The sequence below is a fragment of the Phyllostomus discolor genome, chromosome 7, assembly GCF_004126475.2.
Source record: "Phyllostomus discolor isolate MPI-MPIP mPhyDis1 chromosome 7, mPhyDis1.pri.v3, whole genome shotgun sequence".
Taxonomy (NCBI): Eukaryota; Metazoa; Chordata; class Mammalia; order Chiroptera; family Phyllostomidae; genus Phyllostomus; species Phyllostomus discolor.
In genome coordinates, this window is record NC_040909.2 from 121,121,652 (window position 1) to 121,146,237 (window position 24,586).

General features: G+C 35.2%; 1 protein-coding gene across 1 annotated transcript in view; it reads right to left on the bottom strand.

Annotated features, from left to right (window-relative positions):
- CSMD3 (CUB and Sushi multiple domains 3) overlaps positions 1-24,586 on the bottom strand; it is an 893,237-nt gene that overhangs the window by 624,362 nt on the left and 244,289 nt on the right. The window contains 1 exon segment of the mRNA XM_028533680.2: positions 6,358-6,565. Coding sequence (XP_028389481.1) covers positions 6,358-6,565 — 208 coding nt within the window.

Consider the following 24,586-nt stretch of genomic DNA (forward strand, 5'->3'; position numbering starts at 1 on the left):
AAGATACAGCTGTACCTTTTTGTTCACATCATATAATTAATTTGCATCTGATTGGATAGTTCTTGGTACCAGAGAGACTTATACAGCAGTATAGGCACCTGATTTTTTAAAAAGTCACTTTGGAGCAACAAGGGTAGGTAATTACATTTATTACTTTTTTGTAACTCAATCAGAATTGTATCTATTTTTGTCATATTGGCAAATAATATATTTTTGGTGTGCCACAGAATTTTAATAATTCATTTACATGTGCCAGGAGATGAAAAAGGTTAAAAATATCTGCCCAAGAGAGATGATACCAGAACTGGCTTTGCCTGAGTGAGAAATAAACCTTTGTTTAGTAAGCCATTGAGATGTCAGGATTAATTGGTTACACTCCACAGCCCAGACTCTGACTAATATATAATGATGGTTTTCATCATCATGCTTGCCATCCTTTTATCCATCATTATCACATGTCAGGCCAGGTCAGGTAGGGGAGAAGGGGAAGGGGAAATAGCCAAAGAAAATCCTAACCAAGTATGCTTTTTCAAATTTCTCTCCCAAAAGGCAAAACTCAATGACTTGTACATAAATTCCTGTGACCCAAATTCTTTCATATCACCATTACAGTTGCCTGGGAGAGAGGCGAATATGTTTAACTGAATATTCCACCATCACCCAAATATTAAGAAGGAAGAGAAACTGGGAATGAAGAATTTACCCAGTAATGTCTGTCATAATATTATTTGAATTCTTCTATGAAATAGTCATTTCCAAAAATTTTAAGATCCTTCTAATTTCTAAACCCTTCTAAATGACTTCTTTCTTGATTTTTCTCAAATTTCAACCCTCAAGGCCACTCTCTTCCCTGAAACTCTCTCCTCTCGCTGCCTCCATGGAACCTAATTTTCTGTGTTCTCCTCCTTTCTTTCTTACAGCTTTCCAATCGGTTCATGAATTTCTCTTCCTGCCCATATCTCAAGGTTGTCCCTTATCAGTGTTTATTATTCTACTAATTCCCTTTGAGCTCACGTATTTCTATAGCTTTAACCATGAGTCCTCAAAATCATTCTCACTCAATTTCAAAATCTCTTCCACTAACCAACCATCTCTTGTCTTATTCTTTGGAAATTACTTAAATAAGTATATGTTTTTATCCGATTAAATTACTCCTTTTCCCATTTTCCTCATTTCACATAGAATCAGAAACCTTTCAGAGAAGCTCAATCCCTCCATCTCTATTTATCTCATCTTATTTTCAACTGACTTGCAAGTACCAAAGACTGATTGCCAAGTTAAATTTACATCATCCTCGTCACCTTCAACCTGAGTACAACTTTATTGGTTCTTGTTATTTTCATCACTCCCAGGATCCAGTTTTCAAAGCTTCTAAGCTGGAATGCTTTCCCACATTCTCTCCATCCTCACTTAATGCCTTCAATGGTAATTCCAACTTCAAGTCAGATTGTGTAACGTACTTGTTTAGAATCATTTTGTCCCCATCCCCCAGTCAACCTCCCTGGAATGTTCATTTTTTCAGGGAAGAAGATGCCTGCTATCTTTCATACAGATGTGATTTCTTAGCTTTCTTGAGACACAACATACTATGTGACTTCTTGGAGATACTACATTTGGTTTTTTCTTTGGGGAGATTCTTCATGGATCTGTCTCATTTCTGCATATCTGGTAAGTGGACACATCAATTCCCTTATTTCCAGACTAACTTTTCAAGAATTTTAAAAATAAAACAGCCTTGAAATATGCAGTTAATACAGTCCTCTGAGCAAAGGGTAGGTTTCCTCAAAGCTTTGAAAGGTATAACATCTTACTCCGGAGAAATAGGCAGACAGTTCTTACTGTGGAGCATACAGATTCAGGTGCCTTGAACTCAAGGTTTCTCTCTTGTAATGAATCCTACTGCTCATGCAGCTCTCGCCTGGTCTTTTTCATGTCACTCTGTGGGAAATGAGGTAAGAGAAACTGACAACTTCAGTTCACCTTTTCTGTGTGATGATTAATAGAGCCCATTGGAACTGAGTTAGGTGTCTTATGTCTTCTGCATATTTGAAAATGTGGCAGGCTAACTTGTTAGCTGACCAGTAGGATACAATTTCTGACCCTTCAGAATTCTTAACAGTGTCCTCCTGGGAGAATATTGCCCAATTTTACTTCCTGTGGAACCCAGTCTTGTCATCCTAATTAATTGTAAACCTTTCTCGAAGACTTTGCTGAAATGTACCCTCTCTGTGAAGTTTTTTTCCTTAAACTCCTGAGCCAGTCTTTTCCTCCTGTGTAGCTCCAGATCTGCTTTATATAAGAACATTTCATGTAAGCGTTTATAAATGTTTTCCTTAAAAGACTGTGATCTTGCTAAATATTATATCTAGTTCTGACTTTATGTGTTATATACTGTCCAGTATATAGTAATAGTGGGCCTCTCTTGAAAATAAATTTTTGATGGATTTTTTTGCATGTGTTCTCTCCAAAACGTGACTTAAAGCACACATACATGCACATGTAGAATACCTTGTTTTCCACTGGTCTTTTTGTAACCAATGTATTTTTCCTACATAAACCAACACTAGAATCTCACTTTTTCCCTGAACTTGTAATGCATTATTACTTCCATCTTAAGCAAGTTGCCTGTAATTATAATTATCTTTCTAAAACAGAAAATGCAACAGCTGCACCTACTCTGAAAATGGATCCTTGGAGAATGTAATTAAGTTATTTCAATTTAGAACTGAATATTATCAAGAGCTATGGGATATATAACCTTAAGGCATACCTTTCCACCAGGTTTTTAATGGTATGCCATTTGCAGAAACCTAGATAACTGAAAAATTAGAATGTAAGTTTCGTGTCTGCTCCAATCAGAGGTTTAATAAATGAAATTATGTATCATACAATCTCACATGCTATAGTTAAAACCTTTTGTAGATGATAAAGTCATGTGTTTATTAGCTTTGTGATAGTCCTTACAGCTTTATTTAGTTGGCTTTATTGCTATGGAAATTTAAATTGTATTTAAATAACAGACAATATGAAAAGAAAGTCTTTATAAATTTCTAACCTCTCCAGAAAAGTCTATTCCAAGGTCATATGTGATTTTCTACAGTTTATGCCTTCATATATAAAAAGTACAATTTTATCCTTTGCAATTACCTTAAGGATTACTTTATACCAAAGGGGTGTAGGATCAAGGGTGGGGAGTGGGTATGGCTAGGGTATGGTGTAGTAGTAGCAGGGAAATGGAGACAACTGTACTTGAACAACAATAAAAAATGTTAAAAATAGTTCAAATATTTTGGTAGAATAATGTTTTTAAAACATTTACCACATCTTATTTCTTATAATTTTACTTTAGATAATGCTGTACATTTTAATGGCTGAAATGATCAATATATGGCTAAACCATTGGTGTTGTAGCAAGCATTGTCTCTAAGAAAAACTCAGGCTAGGTGAGGTTTTATTTGATGAACAGAGCATTTGATGTTAGTAACACTTGGTAAATACTGAAAAGATTGCCAATGAAAATAGAAGTCTGGCATTAAAAAGGTATTTCAGTAATTATCTAGCATAATCACTATCGACATCATAAATTCTTTATTGCCAATAATCAATTGCCTCGACTTATGTAGAAAATTTTTCCAAGAAAGATACTACCTACAAGTGATTTCTTTTTTTGGGGGGAGGGGTTAAATCATTATTTTACATGTCTACTTATCTTGAACCAAATTTTCTCCATTTATAATTTGTAACTAGTAGCTTTAGTTTTTCCATTTATTCAAATAGGCCAAGTAAATCCCTCTTGCCTTATAAATATTGTAAATATATGAAATAATATCATATGACCATCTGAAGTGTTAAATATTTCCTGCCTAAGGAAATATTGAAGCTATTATAAATTAATAGCTTTATTGAATGAAATACAGTATCTTTGTATTTTATGTACCTTATTAAACTTGTCTAAAGATAAGCTACCCTGATGGAAAAATGGATAAAGAAAATATAGCCTATGCACACAAAAGAATATTTTTCAGCCCTGGTAAAGAAGGGCATTCTTGAGGACATTATGCTAAGTGAAATTAGCCAGTCACAGAAGCACAAACATTTCGTGACCCACTTATACAAGGTAACTAAGTCTACCTGATAGAAGCAGAGAGTAGAATTGTGTTTGCCAAGGGCTAAGGGGAGTCAGAACTAGGGAGTTGTTATTTAACAGGTTTAAAGCTTCAGTTGTGCCAGACAGAGAAATTCTAAAGATCCCTTGTACAGCATTGAGTATTAACAATATCATATTGGACACTCAAAATTTTGTTCAGAGGGTAGATATTGTGTTAAATATTCTTACCACAATAAAGAGTGTATTGTGTTCAAAATCACAGAATCATGATAGATATTTTAGTCAAGTTACTTTACCATGGATACATAGTAATGTACAAAACCATAGCTTCATTGCTACAAGAAGCCTTGGATCACTGCCTGAACTTCGGGAACAAAACTATGATGTATAGTAGCTAGTGGCACATTTCAATTCCCTCAACCTGAAGTCAAAGAAACCTTTTGTAAATTTTATCATTTACCTTTATATTACTCAAATATGTACTACTCTAGAAGTAGCAATTTCTAAAACAATAGTTTTTTTTTTTCTTCCCATTCTCAAGCATGTAAATCATAATTGTGCTGGGTTTTTTGCACCTGGGCCTGAAATTATCATGACAAGAATAACATTATAGAATCCTAAGCAGTGAGACCTAAAGGAGGGGAAAACACAAACATAAAACAAAGTGGGTACAGCTAAGTGTGTTATTTTTGTCTTATCTTAGTAGGTATCTATTAATGTGATAGATACATTTGGTAGTTTCACTGAAGCCTAGCCAACTATGAATACATTTAAAAAAAATCATTTACCTAAAGTCCTTTCATCAAGAGTCTACAATGTCACCTACTCTTCTTCATATTTCTTCTCCTTTTGTCTGAATGCCTATATTTCCCTTAGTTTTCCTCCTGCCTCTCTGAATGTACTTCTTCAGAGTCCTTCAATGGATCATCCTCCTCACCCTGGCTTATATAAGCTGTGAATGTGCCGACTTACTCATTCTCCACTCCTGTCTTCTCACTCCATCCTGTCTCTATCTAGACATAATTCCTGATGTCTACTGGTTCAGTTGCCATCATAATCTACTGTATATCATTTATGCTTCTACTAAGAGTTCCTGAATCGTATAGACAGATACAGTTATCTATTACATTGCTTTAATAAAATGCCTAAAATATTTCAAGCTAAATAAATCTAAAACAAATTTTATTTATCATAGAATTCCCACTGCAAATTTGGCCTTCATTCAACATTCTCCAATATGTCTTTACCAATTTGTGAAAGATCTTTTATCATTCCTCAGTTCTCTCCAGAGTCCTTTTTATTACACCTCCTAAATATCTCTCAACTCACTCTACTTCTTTGTATCAATCAACACCCTCATGATCCAAGTGACCATGAGTTCATTCTTGGGTTTCAGCAATCACCTTTTAAGTGTTCTTCCCACAGCTACTAGAGCCCTGCTTCAAATCAATTTTTAAACATAAATAAGAAAAATCACTTGAAAATTCAGACCTCTTCATGAAATTGTTTTTGATAAAGCACTTTCATAAATCCCCATTGTTCATATCAAAACCTTCATGTGGCTTAAAAGGTTCTCCCTAGTCCAGTGTTTATATTTCTTTCCTTCACCAATTTCATCATTCTTTATTCAATTACTGATTCATAATTTACTTTACCTTGCAACAATACAAATGGATCTAAATTTTCAAAACAGCATAAACATTTTGTTTTTAAAACTATTATACCCTAAAAGTATGTTCTCTAAATGGCAGTTTGCAGAGCCTGTCTTAAGTCTCTAAAGAGACCATACTCACTCAGCTCACATTATTTAATTTTTGCCTTCAGAAAACAGGGTACATGAAAGACCTACAAAAAACAGAACCAAATTTCTTCCAGGACTATTCAATTAATTTGAAAGGAACCATCAAGCATGGACTGACATACTAAATAACACAACTGCAAATTACATTAGGAACAACTTTAATTTTTGTATACAAATTTTTATTGTCACATTAGTTTTCATTGATGGAGTAATAAAGAAATACTGATGGAAAGCTCTTGTCTTTCAAATTTTCGATCTATTTGCTATATTGGTGTCCAGATCTTAAATGACCCCTGAGTTCTGACAGCTGCCACTTGTAATTTTCCTGTTAACTCTAAGTTTTTTCAAATATTTAAACCTTTAAAAGCCCACAAACAGCTGTTCTTTGATCCCTAGTTTGCCTTAGGCTATGACATCAACACTAGGTGAATAAAAACTATCTACTTACCATATTGTAGGTGGCTCAGAACCTTCTATTTCTAAGTAATCATACTTTTCTTCCATTTGGAAATCAGTAAATATGAGTGAAATTGTGTCTCCAGGCTCTGCTACAATGGTCCAAGTGCAATCAGCATTGTTATGGTATTCGTTAGGAAAGCTAGGGCTTGATATAATGCCACTGGATCCTCTCATTGTTCCTCCACATGCATCTTCAGCTGTTAAAAACAAGGATGAAATGTTCAGATATGTCATTAAGAGGAATGTAACTCTTAACATTTTTTTAGATTTTTTATTTATTTATTTTTAGAGAGGGAAGGAAGGGAGGAAGAGACAGAGAGAGAAAGAGAAACATCAATGTGTGGTTGCTGGGGGCCATGGCCTGCAACGCAGGCATGTGCCCTGACTGGGAATCAAACCTCCGACACTTTGGTTCGCAGCCCTCACTCAATCCACTGAGCTACACCAGCCAGGAACTCTTAACATTTTTTAATAAAGCAACAGTGCAAATGTTGGGATACCAAGTGCATATTATATAATAGAGATTAAATAAAATGAGAAGTCCATGAAAAAATTAGCACATATATAAATATAAACTACATCTTAATGATTTTACAATCATGCTTGAAACAGCAATAAATGTAAATAAAAATCTGCACTCTAGTCAATTTCAATATAATAGAACCAAGATTATCTTTTAATTGATTAGCTGATGATGCTCATCCTTAAGGTGATGAGAAATCTTTAATCACTTTGTTCATGTTCATGGTAGAGCTGAGTTTTTCTTTTTTTAATTTTTAATAGAGTTAATTACAAAGTCAAGAAACAATTTGAGAAACAATATAATATAGTTTTAGTCAATGTCATGATTCAAAACTACTAAAATATTTATGGAAATGCAATTTAATCATATTTCTAGGAAACTTTAATTAGAGAGAGAAATATTATAGTCACACATAAATCCTTGTTAGTAACCCCTGTGACTCCATCGATGTGAAGATAATTTTCAAGGTATTCAAATGATATATGTAATACAATACTATAAATAAATTTCCTACTAACTTTACTTTGGAACCTATGGTTTTCATTTTCCAAATAGGGGCCATAAATTCTCCATGAGTTTACTTTTGCCCAGTAATGTATGCTAACTGAGGGGATACATGACTGCCTGTGTTCAGTGTGAAAGTATAAGATAAAGCTCCTTATTTCATAAATAAATTGAAGCTATAAAACTTGTCTTGCCATAATGCTGTTTAGACCAGTTAAATTAATAAGTTACCAGTTTACTTGTGCTATAAATTGTCTCAAGATTTATACTGCTGTCTTGATCACTCAGGGGATTCTTCTAATTCAAGTCAAATGTTTCAGGAAAAAATATAGCTTTCCAATTATTATTTCATGTAATGGATAATAATCCATAGCTTTCATAAATATATGGGGCAGTAGCCTCTGTAACTCACAATAGGCAGGGAATAGCAAAATAGCCTTAGTACTGGGAAAACTTTATTACTATGTTGTATTCATCAAAGAACATCAGCTTCACTCTGCCCCATTCTCTATACATTTAATTCTGTGATTCATATATTAAAAGCACAAATATATTACTCTTAAATACATTTGAATTTATTAATAGGCAATGTAAATATGATATTTATTTTCACTGCATGTCCTCCCAATTTTTTAAGTTTTTTTTTTTAATTGAAATGAGCTAGTGGTCCAATCTAGACTGCAAGACATAGTACTATAATTTTTTGCCAGGACACACTGCCTTCCCTCAGTACCTTACCTTTAGCACCTGGTAAACATGTCTTGCTGTTCCCTCATCTCCAACTACAAATTAGTTGTACTCTTTAACTTCTCAGTTACTCAGTTACTATTCATCCTTACCAATACTAAGGATGAATATTACTTTGGAAATAAAATGTCACACTATTATACATTTGTAGTGGAACTGGTATGGAATCTACTCAAATCATTTCTGTGTGCTATTTATTTTCCTGTCTCTAGAATTTCAGCTCACACACAGATTAAAGAAAAAATTTCTCCATTTTTTAATGGAAACATTTTGATTGATCAATTAATATGTCCAGTCCCGGGTAGTCACACACACACACACACACACACACACACACACACATTACTTCATTTGGGTTAGGGTTCTGTTGGGCTTGTGGCAGATGGCACAGAGGTAAGGCAAAGAAGCGGGCTCTTCTTCCCTGTTGGCCTTCCTAATATTTCTGTTCATCCACCCCACTCACTGAGCTCTCTGTTATTCCTCCTCCAGTCGGAAGTAGGAAGGATCAGGGGATGTGAATCTTTTCATTTGCCTGGTACTGATTTGGTACAGGTTTGCAAAACTATGGCAGATTATTAAAAACCGATGGTTCTTTTGCTTATGAGATTTTTCATGGGCCCCTCAGAGATATCCCAATTAGTTCCGTCATGGGGGAATGTGTCTCTCCGGCTGGCTGCTTACATTTCTCTTTCATGCCATGGGGATAGAATTATGTATTTCGTTTTATTTCTGACTGTCTTCATGCCCCTGAAGTGAGCATCTTGGGCAGAATCTAAGACAATTCCAGGCCAGAAATCTCTCACACAAGTCCTGAGTTTGGCCAAATGAAAACATATCCACTGTATTCATCATCTGTGCAAGTTCAATTTCTCCCCACATGCAGTCCTATGGGCTTGCAATAGACACTTAAATTTTTCAACCATGATTTTTAAAAATAATAATCCATGTGTCCTCCAAGTTCCAGGGCATGCAAATAAAATTCTCTGTATGGTCCCCTTGAAGCTCCTCAATCCAAGTTAGCAAAAGAGAAAAATAATACCAACCTCCTAAAACATGCAGTGGAGAGCAGTTCACAGAATAATTCACTCCTAAATTCTTATTTTACAACAAAATAACTTCAAGCCTAAAATTTTATTCATTTACACTTGAAAACAAGGAGAACTCACATCTTCCAGCATACAAATGAATGCTCTTGCCAATTCTTGTATCTAGTTCTTCATTCAGCACTGCTGTTTGATCTCTTTATTACTATAGAAACTATCATAGAATCCTTATAGGATAGAACTGTGAAGTAGGTAGATTGCTTTCAGTACATGTTAGATACACAGTATAGATACGCAGTATTGTTCTTAGGTGGCCCTGCCCAAATGCTAAAACTTATGCATTGTTGTTACAGGGTGCAGCCAAGAGCGGGGGACCCCATATGGGCATTTGAAATGGGGTCCAGAACTCAGGGTGTCCAGGAGATTTTAGGATGTCCTCACCATCCCCCCACAGGTGTGAGCTGGGGCAGGGACAAATGGAGCAGGGTCATTGAGAACTGTTTTGCATAGCAAGAACTCCGCAGCTAACCTCTGGTGTGGTCATTTAACATATCTATAACCTTTAACTGGTTGCATAGATATGTTAAATAGCTGTGCCCATGCTCTGAGCCAGGGGAATGGAAGTAACTTCCCCACTAAGGCTAACTGGGGACAGGTCCCCCGAGTTACAGTGCCTGTGTGGGAGCTTGGAGAAGACTGGCTCCATGACATGGGGCCACACCTGCCCAGACACATGATGGCAGCCAGTAAAGGTAGAAAGGATGTGAAATTGATGGCAAGTGTAGCCAAGTGTGGAAGGAGTCAGAAATGGGGATACAGAGGAAGATTGGAGTGGGGATTTAAACCCAGATGCCGCAGCCGTTGAGGGGAGAACCATGTGTCTTTGGCAGAGTGGAGACTCCCACAGCCCTGGGAGAGAGAATCACCATGTGGAGTTAGCAGAAAATCGCCACTCGGCTTTGGCAGAGTGGCGACCCCCCTCCCCGCAGATTTGTGGAGAGATCCATGTGGTTTCACCAGAGTGCAGACCCCTGAAGCTCTGGTAGGAGAGGACCACGTGGCTTTGGGGTGCTCCTTTTGGCCGCTAGGCCTAGGAAGCAGGAGAGACTTTGCCTGGAAGTAGGGTGAAAGAACTCTTACCAGTAGGCCATGAGAAGGTGCCGCATGGCTTGGGATTAATTGGAGATCCTGCCTGGACAGCGACACAGCTGATGGTGCCGGGAACTGAGGGAGGCCTACCAGCTGAGCACAGATTACTGGGAAGAACTGAGGGCTGCCTGAGCCATGGACGTTTATTTCTTTCCCTGAGATACGGTACCCCAGACTGGGCAAAGGGGGAAAGGAAGGACTGTGTGTGTTTGTGGGTGTTTTAAAGGACTTTGGGTTTTGATAAAGACATTAGGTCACTACTTTAAGGTTGTACAGCATTAAATAAACATTTCCTTTCCTTTTCATGAATCTCTGGCATTGAAATAATGGACCTTAATGGACCTGGGTTTTCCTTTCGGGTAATAATATTGCCTAGGCCCCACCTTGTTGTTCTGTAACATTGTGATTTGGTCTGCATTTAATAGAGTATTTATAAAAACCAGTACATTTTCTGTAAACATGGACTCAGAGCAGAATGTATTACATAAACCAAATTTTCTACTTTAAGCAGAGTTAGAGCACGTGAAATGCAGCATCAAAACAAACCACGAAATTCTCAAACCGAGTGCTGTGCTCTTCCTGCTAAGTAGTACTGTCTGGTCTCTAGTCATGTGAGTTGGTGCAAATCCTGCAAATGACAGGACCTTTTTTCAAACTGAAGTATAATTGGCATGTATTATCTTATTAATTGCAGGTATACATCATAGTGATCCAATATTTATATACATTATGAAATGATCACCATATTTAGGTAAATATCTGTCACTATGAAAAGTGATTATAATACTATCTGACTATATTCCTGTTTTGTGGAAGTTTGTACTTCTTAATCGCCTATTTTGCTTATCTTCCAACCCTTCATCCCTCTAGTAACCACAAGTTTGTGTCCTGTCTTTATCAGTCCATTTCTGTTTTGTTTTGTTTCTTCATTTGCATTCTTTAGATTTCACATACCAGTAAAATCATATAATATTTGTCCTTCTCTGTCTGACTTATTCCACCCAGCATAATACCCTCTATGTCCACCAATGTTGTCATAAAGGGCAAGATTTATTTCATCTTTATGGCTGAGTAACATTCCATTCTATATTCACACCACAAATTCTTTATGCAAACATCTATTGATGGGCACATAAATTGCTTCCATTTCTTGGCTAGTGTAAATAGTGCTGCAGTGAACATAAGGGTGCTTCTATCCCTTCAAATTCATGTTTTTACATTCTTCATACAAACACTCAGAAGTGAAATTGCTAGATTGTATGACAGTTGCATTGTTAATTTTCTGAGGAAACTTCAGACTGTTTTACATAGTGGGTGCACTAAATAACATTCCTACAATAGGGTACTAAGGTTTCCTTTTCTCCACATCCTCAACAAGACTTACTAATTTTTGTCTTCTTGTTAATAGCCACTTTGATAGGTGTGAGGTGATATCTCATTGTGGTTTTGATTTGCATCACTCTGATGATTAATGATGTTGAGCAATTTTTCATATGCCTACTGGCCATCTCTGTGTATTCTTTTGAAAAAAATTCTATTAAAGGCTTCTGCCCATTTTTTAAATTGGGTTGTTTGTGTTTGCTGTTAAGTTGTGCAAGTTCTTTATAAGTTTTTAACATTAACCCCTTTATTATGTGGATGATTTAAAAATATCTTCTTCCATTCAGTAGGTAGACTTTTCATGTTTTGATGGTTTTCTTTACTGTGAAAAAGCCTTTCAGTTGGATATAATCCCATTTGTTCATTTTTATTTTGTTGCTCTTGCCTAAAGACACTAATCCAAAAGGATGCTAATCCAGTGTCAAAGAGCTTCCTACCTATGTTTTCTTCTATAAATTGTATGGCTTCAGGCCTTATATTAATTTCTATTCCATTTTGACTTTATTTTTTTATGGTGTAAGATAGGAATTCAGTTTCATTCATTTTGCATGTGGCTGTCCAAGTTTCCCTGGAACAATTTATTGAAAAACTTTTTCCCATTGCATGGTCTTGTGTTTGTCATCATTGATCAATTGGCCATATATGTATGTGTGAATTTATCTGTGGGATCTCTGTCCTATTCCATGGATCTATGTGTCTATTTTCATACCAGCATCATACTGTTTTTATTATGACAGCTTTGTTGTATAATTGTATTTTTATTTTATTTATTTTTAATGCACCTTCACTTGTATTTAACTTTGAAATCCTGATGATCAAAAGCCAAATCCATTTACATGAAATTATTTTTTTTAATTTTAATTGTTGTTCAAGTACAGTTTTCTGCCTTTACCCCCATCCAAGTCTATACTCCCAGCCCTTCCCACCTCCCTACTGTCTCCACCTCCCCTTGTTATTGTCCATGTGTCCTTTATAATTGTTCCTTCAAACCCTTCCACCTTTCCCCTGAAATTCCCTCCCCACTCCCCTCTGGTCACTGGCAGCCTGTTCTCAATTTCATTGTCTTTGGTTATATTTTGCTTGTTTGTTTTGTTGATTAGATTCCTGTTAAATGTGAGATCAAGGAAAACACAAACAAATGGAAACATATACTGTGTTCATTGATCAGGAGAATTAACACCATCAAAATACTCATACTACTCAAAGCAATTTACATATTTGATGCAATACTTATCAAAGTACCAATGGCATATTTCACAGACATAGAACAAACACTTCAAAAATTTATATGGAACCACAAATGACCCCAAATAGCTGCTGCAATTTTGAGAAAGAAGAGCAAAGTAGGAGGGATCACATACCTGATACCAAACTGTATTACAAGGCCACTGTAATCAAAACAGCCTGGTACTGACATAAAAGCAGGCACATAGACCAATGGAAAAGAATAGAGAGCCCAGAAATAAACCCAAGTCTCTACAGTCAATTAATATTGTTGTATAGTTTTAAACCAGGGAGAGTGATGCCTCCAGTGTATTTTTCTGTCTCATGGGTCTTTTGTGTTTCCATACAAATTTTTAATTCTTTGATCAAGTTCTATGATAAAGCATTCAAAGGTTGAATCATGAAGAAATAGAAAATTTGAATAAGCAAATACAAATAAAATATCAGAAATTTTAAAACTGCCATAAAACAGAAGTCCAGGAATAGACAGCTTCACAGGTGGATTTGACCAATCAAGGGTTAAAAATTATATTTCTTGAGTTATTCTGAAAAGATTGAAAAGGAAGGAATACTTCCAAACTCACTTTATGAGGCATTACCTTCATACCAAAATCAGATAAAGCCAACAACAACAATTTCAGGTCAATATCTCTGATGTACATAGATTTTAAATATCCTCAACAAAAAATGAGCAAACCAAATTTAACAATACATTAAAAGGATCATATACCCCAATCAAGTGAGATTTATTCAGGAATGCAAAGAAGGTACAATATTTGCAAATCAATTAACATTGTCTACCACATTAACAAAACAATAGGTAAAAATCATATGATTATTTCAGTAGATACAGAAAAAGCATTTGACAATATTCAACATTTATGATAAAACCTCCCCAAAAAGTGGATATGGAAAGAAAATACCTCAACATAATAAAGGCCATATAATACAACAAGTTCATGACTAACCTCATATCATCTCAGATAAGACCTTATTCTTAGACCATCCCTCCGTGTTCGTCTCCAGGCTTACCTGCTTGACCAGTGCCATTTGCAACAATCTTCTGTCCAACAACTCACCAAAATGGCAAGGTTCACAGAAGGTTGTTTGATAGAACCATTTCTTAACAGACTCAAGATACATGTGGGATCATATTGGCTATTTTTCAAAATTTCTGCAGATTTTCAACTTTTTTCATTTGATCGTTTGTTAAAAATTTTATTGATATCCACTAAGTACAAGGAGGAAATATATTAGTCTCTCAGGCTACAGTGAAGATAAAATGTTAGGATGATATCTGCCCTCATGTCTAGTAGAGAGTAAGGCTAATAAAAAAATGGCAAAATAAACATGCAAAATTACATTTCTGTCAGCTATCATGAAGAAGCAGTATTGTTTGAAGCAGTGAATGGGATATGGAATTCAGGAAAAAAAAAAGGAACTCTCTGAAGAAATGATGCTAGAATAGAAACCTGAAGAGTGAATAGTAAGCATGCGCTAGATGAGAAGCAGGAGGAAAACTGTTCTGAGCACGTGTGCTGAAACTTTCACCAAGAAAAATGGGCATTCTGCAGACTGAGAGCCTGTGTGCCGTTTCTAAGCCAATGAGGACCTATGGGGTGCCAGAGGAGGTTGGAAGGGTAACCAGAGGCCAGACCTTGCAGGAACTTCTGACAAGGCTGTGGAATTTACTCAGAGCAATGGAAAGTTATCGATGGGTTTTCAGCAGAGATCATATGACTAGATTTGGGTTTTGAAAATATCATCCTGGAAGCTCTATGGAGAAAACAGAGGAAAGCAGTGATAGAAGACACAGATTAGGTCTTGAATCAACAGTCCAAGCAAATTACTGTACACTGATTGCTTCCAAAAGGTAAACTATCCCTTCTTTATTCGGTGTTTTAGCATATTTTTTCTCAATGCCTGCAAAAGATTAGATTTGCGGGCACTTTGGAATAAATACCATTGTGGCAATATAAATTAGAATACCATCCTTTGGCCAATTTTTAAGAACAATATTTTTTCACCTAAAAAGTAAACCATAGTGTTTAACTATCTTAGATTTCTCTTGAGGTTAACTAGAAGTTTTTGTGGCTTCGAATTGCAGTAACTTAACATATAAAAATATAGTGTGTAATAAAAAGTTAGTATATGCATACACATACTCTTGTTCTAAGAAATGTGTATCATAAAATTTATGGTGTATTGATTTTTTATATAAGTATGCGTGCACATACACGTAGGCTGGATGATGGCAAGCTGAATGTTAAGTTACTTTCAGAGTCAACTGTTGTAAAATACAGAGAAAGCAACTATGCTCAATAAAATCAACCAAAGCAATGTAATATTATAAAAATAAAGATTTTTTAAAAGCTATTCCTTATGACTTGAGAATATTTCACTTATCTAGAGGAAATACTATCAAGTACCTAGTAAGTTCTTATTGTATTTAAATCTATTGATTAAAAACTATGAATGCTAAACTTAAAATGTTATTAAATCTAATTTTAATTCTTCCCAATGTTATAAATTTATCATCAAATAACTCTTATTTCTACACTTTTGAATAACTGAATTTATGTTAACTTGGTAAACCACCTTCAATTTATTTTCTGTAGAGTAGGGAGAAACAGTTCAGTATTTTCCCACATATGTATTTTTCCTAGAATTAAATTTAGTTATTTTCAGTTTGTTTTGGCTTTAGGTCATACATTATATTTAAGATATAGTAAATGAAAACTGCCCCAAAAATGACAGTTAAAAAAAAAAGACAGCTACAAAAACTACTGGACGAGTTTTCTGTAATACATAATTTCGGACACTCATCTCTTTCTGTGCTCTGCCTTCTTAGCTTTTTGGGAAGTAACTTAAGGATGAGGGTGGGTCAGGGAGGGAGACAGCAAAGAGGCTTGTTTATCAGTGAGGAAGAACTGCAGGTTGTGAGATGAGACAAGTACACTCGATCAATTCCAGACTTTGAGCATTCCATCCCGTCTCCAACTTCATCACGGGAAACTTTTTGGCCAATCTCCCTTGTTAAATTTCAATGTTCCTTCCGCCCCATCGGCAGTCGAGTAAAGCTGTCATCTGCACAGGACTTTGTATTTATTCCCAAGGCAGTCATCACTGTTGTCTGACTTTGAATTAAAAAATCTATAGCAATGTTGCACTCATTAATTACATGTTATATTATATATACAAGGCAGAAGTCTCATTTGTATAACTGCCTTTGTTCACATTTAGTAGTTCAGCCTTATGCCTCTTTGTGTTTAAGAAAAACTTTATTGATACAGAAGAAAACTGAGCAACTGCTAGGTAAATTGCACAGCTAATAGACTGTTAGTTTTATTTTATGTTTGTCAAGGCACAACAAATAATGCTCTTCCAAGTTTTAAAGAAAAGTGGGTTTTTATGATTATGAAGAAAAATTAAAGGGCTTTAATCATTTTAATTTCTCAGTCCAGCTTCTTTCATACTAAAACATATGAAATTAAATTCATCTGAGAATAGATGTATAAATCAAAGAAAATATTAATTATTCATTCTGATGAACACCTCATAGAAAGAGAAAAAAATCTATGAATAATGGCATCTCAGAATTGGAGGTTTTTTCCTTGAATACTCAAATATGCTTTTGATCAAATATTCCATGATATCACCCATTTATAATAAAAAACACTCTGCAGACAGAGAATACGGGGAGCATACCTCAACAGAATAAAGGCCATCCATACATGAGAAACTTACAGATGACTTAACACTCAATGGGCAAAAACTAAAAGCTTTCCCCTTAAGATCAGGAACAGGATAAGGGTGTCCACTTTCACCATTCTTATTCAATATAGTACTGGAAGTTCTAGTCACAGTGATGAGACAAGGAAAAGGCATCTGAATTGGAAAGGAGGAAATAAAACTGTCATTATTTGCAGATGACATGATAGTGTACAGAGAAAACCCTGTAGTCTCTGTACAAAAACTACTTGGCCTAATAAGTGAAATAGCAAAATAGCAGGATACAAAATCAATATTCAGAAATTGGTGTCATTTTTGTAAACCAACAATGAAATACCAGAAAGAGAAACTAGGAAAAAATCCCATTTACTGTAGCAATAAGAAAAATAAAGTACCTAGGAATAAATTTAACTAAGAATGTTGGGAAAATGAGAGGTAAACTTAATGCACTGAGGCAAGTAATAAATAAATATGTGGACTATAGTTTGATTGTTTAATTTTAAATTTTGCTTAAAATAAATTTCAGAATGTACAAATAAAAATTTGGGTGTTCATTCATGATCATTTAAATATTTGAAAAATGTCTTACATAAAAGAGCTACGACGGAGCAACAGGCAAAAAATTACATTCTATTCTTCAAAAAAATTAAAAACTTACAACTGAAAACAGTTACAAAATATAACTGTTTTCAGACACTGACCCAGAGTCATACAGAACCGTAATCTCAGAAAAAAAAGAGAAACAAATGGGGGAAAGCCCTACAATTGCCTGGCTTTCTGTCTATAAGCACATTCCGGACTGTAGAGCAGGAAGGGTGATTCTGAGTAGAACATGGCATTCTCCACAAGCTGAGTGCAGGGAGCATGAGGTATCTGTATGTTGTAAGACAGAATTCCAGAGGAGAGGAAGCTCTTCAGGAAAATAACTCACAATATCTGCCTTGTGGCCCCATGGATCTCAGCTAAATACTAACAAATGGATACAAAGGGTGAAGCTGCATGAAGTCAAGCAAAACACAGACTAGGGATCTGGTTGCTGAATGATTCCAAGTCAGCACACAGGGCTGGGTTATTTTTCAACTTCCTCCAGCTAGGGTCCAGAGTCCTCTTTAAATAACCAGAGTATTCTGTAGAAACTTCAGAACATACTTCAACAGAAGTAATAAACTATCCCTGGTGAAAAGGTTACTCTAGAACTGCCCTAACAAGACTTCAAAATAAACTTCAAAAGACATGAACTGAACCAAATGTAACTACACATATACCAGAAGAAAGCCCAGTGTCTTCTAAAGAAAGATAACTAAATCCAGACACTCAATAACTTCAAATTCATAAAGATCAACACCCAGTAAAAAATAATTAGTCACAAAAAGAAACATAAAAATGTGACCCATTATAAAGAGAAACATCAATCAATAGAAACAGAATGAAAATGATTGAGATGGTGAAATTAGCAGACGAGGACTTTATAACAGATAGTATTATTATGTCCTACTCTTTAAATCAAGGGTTAGCGAACTACAGCCCAGAACACATCTTGTCCACACTCTGAGATCTAAGAATGATTTTGTAATGTTAAAGGATTGTAAATACAAATGTAAAACAAATCAGAATCAAAGATAAATAAATGATAGAGACCATTGGTCCCATGCAAAGTCTAAAATATTTACTATACAGCCCTTTTTGGAAGAAATAAACACAGTGAACACAGTAAGGAAACAAAGGGAAGATATAAATGAAATCTTAAGAGATGAAAACTACATCATTAAGAAATAATAATAATAAAAAAAACTGCTCAGTGGGCCTGACAGCAGATTAGATGCAACAGAACAAATCATGGTGAAATTGAAGAGAACAATAGAAACTTTCAAAATGAAACAAGGAGAACAGGAAACCTTTTAAAAAGTTCCCTGTCGAAAATATTGAGGAGTTTAACATAAGTGATACTGAAATTCCAAAAAAGTTATGGGACAGGGAAGAAGTGCATAAAATTACTTGAATAGATAATGGCCAAAAGACTTCCAAAAAGCATAATTTTTTAGGCATCTTGCTGTGGCAGTGACTACAGCTAAGCACCACCTTTCCTGCTCCACCTCCACACGGCAGCTGTTGCTGGGCAGCAGCTGCTCCGCCAGGCCAAATGTTCTGGTGCGCTGCACATCTGGGTGAGGTTGTGTAACCATGAATAGAGTTCTGGTGAATAGATGGTCAGTGAATGAGCTGCCACTGGCTGCTTTGCCCACTAAAGCCTACAACAAGATCATTCTTGTTCTTTTTTCCCCTCCATCTGCTCTCCAATGTGGTGGCTTTGGGGGACCTTAACGGCCACATGTTGAGGGAAGAGTTTCTTTCATGTGAGTATTTGAAATCTCTAATTTATGAAGTCTACAAAGCAAGGATGTTTGTCCATATCATATTTCTATTGTTTTTAAAAGATTGTCATATAGTAGGAATTTATATAAATGTACTGAATTATATTTGAAATAAATGAGTGAATATAATTATGCAAACTGACCACTAAACTAATTAGATTACAATCTCTAACACATCTATGAAACAGAATAAAAAGAAAATCACAAGGAATATGTCACTATTAAAAATCCAAGGAAGAGTATGATAACTGGTATCAAAAGTCAAAACAAAGTAGAAGGATGAGAGGAATAGCCAAATGAATTCTAAAATCATGTGGTGGGTCAAAAGCTTTATTAAAAATGAGAAAGAGAAAGAAAATGACTGGAAACACATATTGCTATTCCATGCAGAAGATGGAAGTTCGTTAACTTTTAAATTTTATTTCATATTTAACTTCAGTAAAGTACAACTTCATTATTCATAGATTACATCATTATATATGTAAAAAATTGAAATGTAGAAGGGACTCACCAGATAAAATATACAACTTAATGTGTAAATTTAGCAAGATCATTGAATAGAAAGGTAGCAGATAAACATATATCAGCAATGAACAATTAGAAACTGAAATTTTAAAACATCATTTCTAATAAGATAAAATTTTAAATATCATTAAATAAAACCAGTGAAACATGAAAAGCCTGAGTAAATTTCTACTTGTCTTATTGAGAGAAAATACAGGTCTATGTAAATAAATAGATAATCCTTGCGCTCAGATTTCAAATCTATAAGTGCCCATGCTCCCCCAGATTAATCTCCGGTTTTACTATAATCCCAGTCAAAATTTGGCGTCTGTATATGTGTTGAGGAGCTGATTTTCTACTTTATCTAGAAATGCAAAGAAGCTGAGGATAACTAAGATAATCTCAAAGAGAAAAATAAAGCTAAATAACCTGTATTTAGACTTATTATAAAACTACACCAATTAAAACAACGAGAAATTAAAAGTAAATATAGGCCAGTCAAACAACTGAGCAAAATAAAGACTTCAGGGTCATACACACAAATACACACACAGAAACACTTAATTTTTGTTATAAAGAGTACTGCGTAGCAGTGGGAATTTTTTAACATCTTTGTTGAGACCTAATTCATATCCCATAAAATTCACCTATTTAAAGCACACAATTAAATTATATTCAGTGATTTTCAAAATTCACCTCCATTGTAGCACATATAATAACATCATTCTATTTTCAATAATATCCTATTATATTGATATAGCATATTTTTAAAACGTATTTTTAATTAAATGGTATTGGGCCAATTAGATATCCATTCATACACAAAAGTCAATTCCAGATGAAGCATGACTTAAATGTAAAAGTGAAACAATAAAGCTTCTGAAAAATATGACACCTTTTTGTCCTTAGAATTGGTGAAAGTTTTTTAAATACATACATCACACTGAATTAAAATGAAGAATTGTATTCCTTAAGTGGTTTCACTAAGAGAGTCTAGACACACAGTGGAAGATATTTCCAATACACATAACTTATAAGGGCTCATTCAAAATCTATAAAGAACACCTATAAATCACTAAGGAAAAGGCAAACAACTAAATAATAAAATGAACCAAAGACTAGAAGAGGAATCTTACAAGGGAGAATCAACAAACTGTCAATGGACATGGGAGAAAGGGACTCCACTCATTAGTTATCCATGAAATTTAAATTAAAACTACAGTGATTCTCTACTGGACACACACCAGGATATCGAAATGACAAAGATCAATATAGTAAATGCTTAGCAAGGATATGAATCAACTAGAATTCAAACAACCCTTGCTAACTCTGTAAATCAGCAGAGCCACTTTGGAAAACTCGTTAGCAGCTGTCTGATAAAGCTATCCATATTCTATGACTTAATGTTTCCACTGCTAGACATTTTCTCAGATATGCATCAAAGTGGTATTTATAGGAATGTTCACAGACACATCATTTATAGTAACCAAATGCGGGGAGAATCCAAATGTTCATAAAAGATAACACATAAATACTGATTTAGTCCTATAATGCACCACCATCAATCAATAAAAAAGAGTAAACTATTACTATATGCAACACCGTGAAGGATCTCTCAAAGAATGTTAACTGGTTAAAGAGCAAATTACATAAGATTCCATTTTACAAAAGTTGAAAATTGGCGGGGGGGGAGTCTGTGGTGCTAGAAATCAGAGAGGTGTTTACGCTCAGGGAAGGGCAGGGTAGTGACTGGGAGGAAGTATTCAAGAGATTTCTGACTTTCTTGTAACTATTCTGTTCTTGATCTGGGTGCTAGTAACAAGGCTGTGTTCGGTTGGTGAAAATTCATCATGTTGTACACTTAAAATTTGTGGCTTTTTCTGTATATATGTTATATTTCATTATATCAACAATTACCTTATTTTTATTGTTACTATTTTATTGAATGTATTGATTTTATTTTTTTAATTTTTAAAAATGCTTTATTAAATAAGAAGGAAATTCTTCAAAAGCACACATTATCCTTCCAAGGTTTCTACTGTTCTTTTCATAAATATCACCTTTCTCTCAAGCTAGTATTATCTACTCTCTTTATTTCAACTACCCTCCAGCTATGCTGATGATTCCACAGTCTCTGTCATTTAGCTCCATCCTCTTCACCATCCAACTGCCTAAAGGGAACCTTTAATATTAATAAAACATATTGACTAATTTGGGTAGCAATCATCCTTCCCAAAATCTTTGTTCATTTCATAGTGATTGATTGTATAAACTTCAGTTGGAGGAGTTAATTCTCATCTGGAGAATGAGCTCTCAGAAACTGTGGGAGTTTGAAAAAGTGGCTAAGAATGAGTAAAATGGAAGAAACAGTTATCATTCTGTAATGAGGAACCTTTGCTTCCAAGATTCAGATGGAAAATGTTATGAGGCAGAAACAATATTGTATTGTGTGTTTACAGATCTAGTTCATCAGGAAGACTGCACATGCCACCACCCAGAAAGTTAGGATGGTACCTTGAAACCATGGGCTGTCCAATGGGAACTGAGCAAAAGTGACGGAAGTCACATACTAGCTTAGCCCTTAAAAATACCCTTTCAGTTCCTTTCTGCCACAGAATACCATAGGGTATGACTTTAACGCCATCTTCTCCTGCCTTTCATAATTTATTTTCTACAGTGAATCCTGGAGTATTTTTTTTTATTTTTTATGTGATTACAGTTGTTCTCACTTTTTTTCCCTTTTACCACCTCCATTCAGCCCCACCCTCTCTCCTTCCTAAATCAATCCCCATATCGTTGTCTGCTCTGTGTCCATGTGTCATGCATACATGTTCTTTGGTTAATCCCTTCACCATCTTTCATCCACTCCCCCAACCCCAGGCTCTGGAGACTGTCAATCTGTTCTATGTATCATATGCTTCTGTTTCTATTCTGTTCATTAGTTTATTATGCTCACTAGATTCCACACATAAGTGAGATTATGTTGTATTTGTATTTCACTAACTGGCTTATTTTGCTTAGTATAATGTTCTCCAGGTCCATCCACGCTGTCACAAAAGTTAAGAGTTTTTTGTATTTTTTTTTTACTGCTGTGTAGTGTTCCATTGTGCAAACATTCTATAGCTTTTTTATCTACCATGGACTGATGGTCACTTAGGCTGTTTCCAAATCTTGGATATTTTAAGTATCACTGCTATGAACATAGAGGAGCATTATTTTTTGTATTGGTGTTTTCAGATTATTAGGATATATTCCCAGAAGTGGAATCACTGAGTCAAAAGGGAGATCCATTTTCAATTTTTTCAGGATGCTCCCCATTGTTTTCCACAGTGGCTGCACCAGACTGCATTCCCACCAACAGCTCGCTAGGGTGCCCTTTTCTCCACATCCTTGCCAGCACTTCCTGTTTATTGATTTGTTGATGGCAGCCCTTCTGACAGGTGTGAGATAATATCTCATTGTGGTTTTAATTTGCATTTCTCTGATGATTAGGAATGTTGAGCATTCTTTCATATGCCTACTGGCCATCTGCATGTCCTTTTTGGATAAGTGTCTATCAGGTCCTTTCCCCATTTTTAATTGGGTTGTTTGTCTTCCCGGTGTTCAGTTGTGTTTGTTTTTTTCATATTTTGGAGATTAAGCCCCTATCAGTTGTATCATGATGAGAATGTTCTATCATAGATTGGGTCTAGCTGATGGTTTATTTAGCTGTGAAAAAGCTTTTTAATTTGATGTAGTCCTATTTATTTATTTCCTCCTTTGTTTCCAATGCACTAGGAGATATGTCAGCAAAAATATTGCTATACAAGATATACTGAGATTTTACTACTTATGTTTCCTTCTAGGATTTTTATGGTTTTACAACTTACATTTAAACCTTTGATCTATTTTGAGTTTATTCTTGTATGTGGTGAGTTGGTGGTCTAGATTCATTTTTTTCAGGTACCAGTCTAGTGTTCCCAACACCATGTATTAAAGAGACTGTCTCTGCTCCATCATATACTTTTGCCACCTCTGTCAAAATCAATTGATCATATGGGCGTGGGTTTACTTCTGGGCTCCGTGTTCTGTTCCATTGATCTATATGTCTACTCTTATACCAGAGGGATCATACTTCAACATAACAAAGGTCATATATGAAAAACTCACAGCTAACATCATTTTCATTGGGCAAAACTAAACACATTCCCCTTAAGATCAGGAACAAGACAGAGATGTCGGCTTTCACCACTCTTATTCAACATAGTTCTGGATGTCCTAGCCATAGCAATGAGACAGGAAGAAGAATAAAAGGCATCCAAATTGGAAAGAATGAAGTAAAACTGTCATTATTTGCAGATGACATGATATTGTACATAGAAAACCCTAAAGACTCCATCAAAACCTATTAGACCTAATAAATTCAGCAAAGTAGCAGAATACAAAATCAGTACCCAGAAATTGATGGCATTTTCATGAGCTCACCAATAATGAGCTATCAGAAGTAGAAACTAAGAAAATAATCCCATTTACTATTGCAACAAAATAATAAGGTACCTAGGAATAAATTTAACCAGGGAGGTAAAAGACCTGTACACAGAAAACTACAGGGCACTGAATAAAGAAACTGGGGAAGGTACAAATAAATTGAAGCATATATCATATTTATGGATTAGAAGAACTAACATAATTAAAATGTCCATACTACTGTAAGCAATCTACACATTCAGTACAATTCCTATTAAAATATCAATGGCATATTTCACAGAACTAGAACAAATATATCCAAAATTTATATGGAACCAAATTAAAACAAAGACCCCTAATAGCCTCTGCAGTCTCGAGAAAGAAGAACAAAGCTGGAGGTTTCACAGCTTCAATTGTCAAACTATAAAATAAAGCCACTGTAATAAGAAACCTAGAGTATTTTTTGAAAGTGGAAGTCAGATCACGCCACACATACTCTCCTATGCATAAGGTTTTAATGGCTTCCCTTGAATTTGGAACAAGACCAATGCACTTACCATGGCCTTAAATAATCATAATTCACAGAACTCTCAA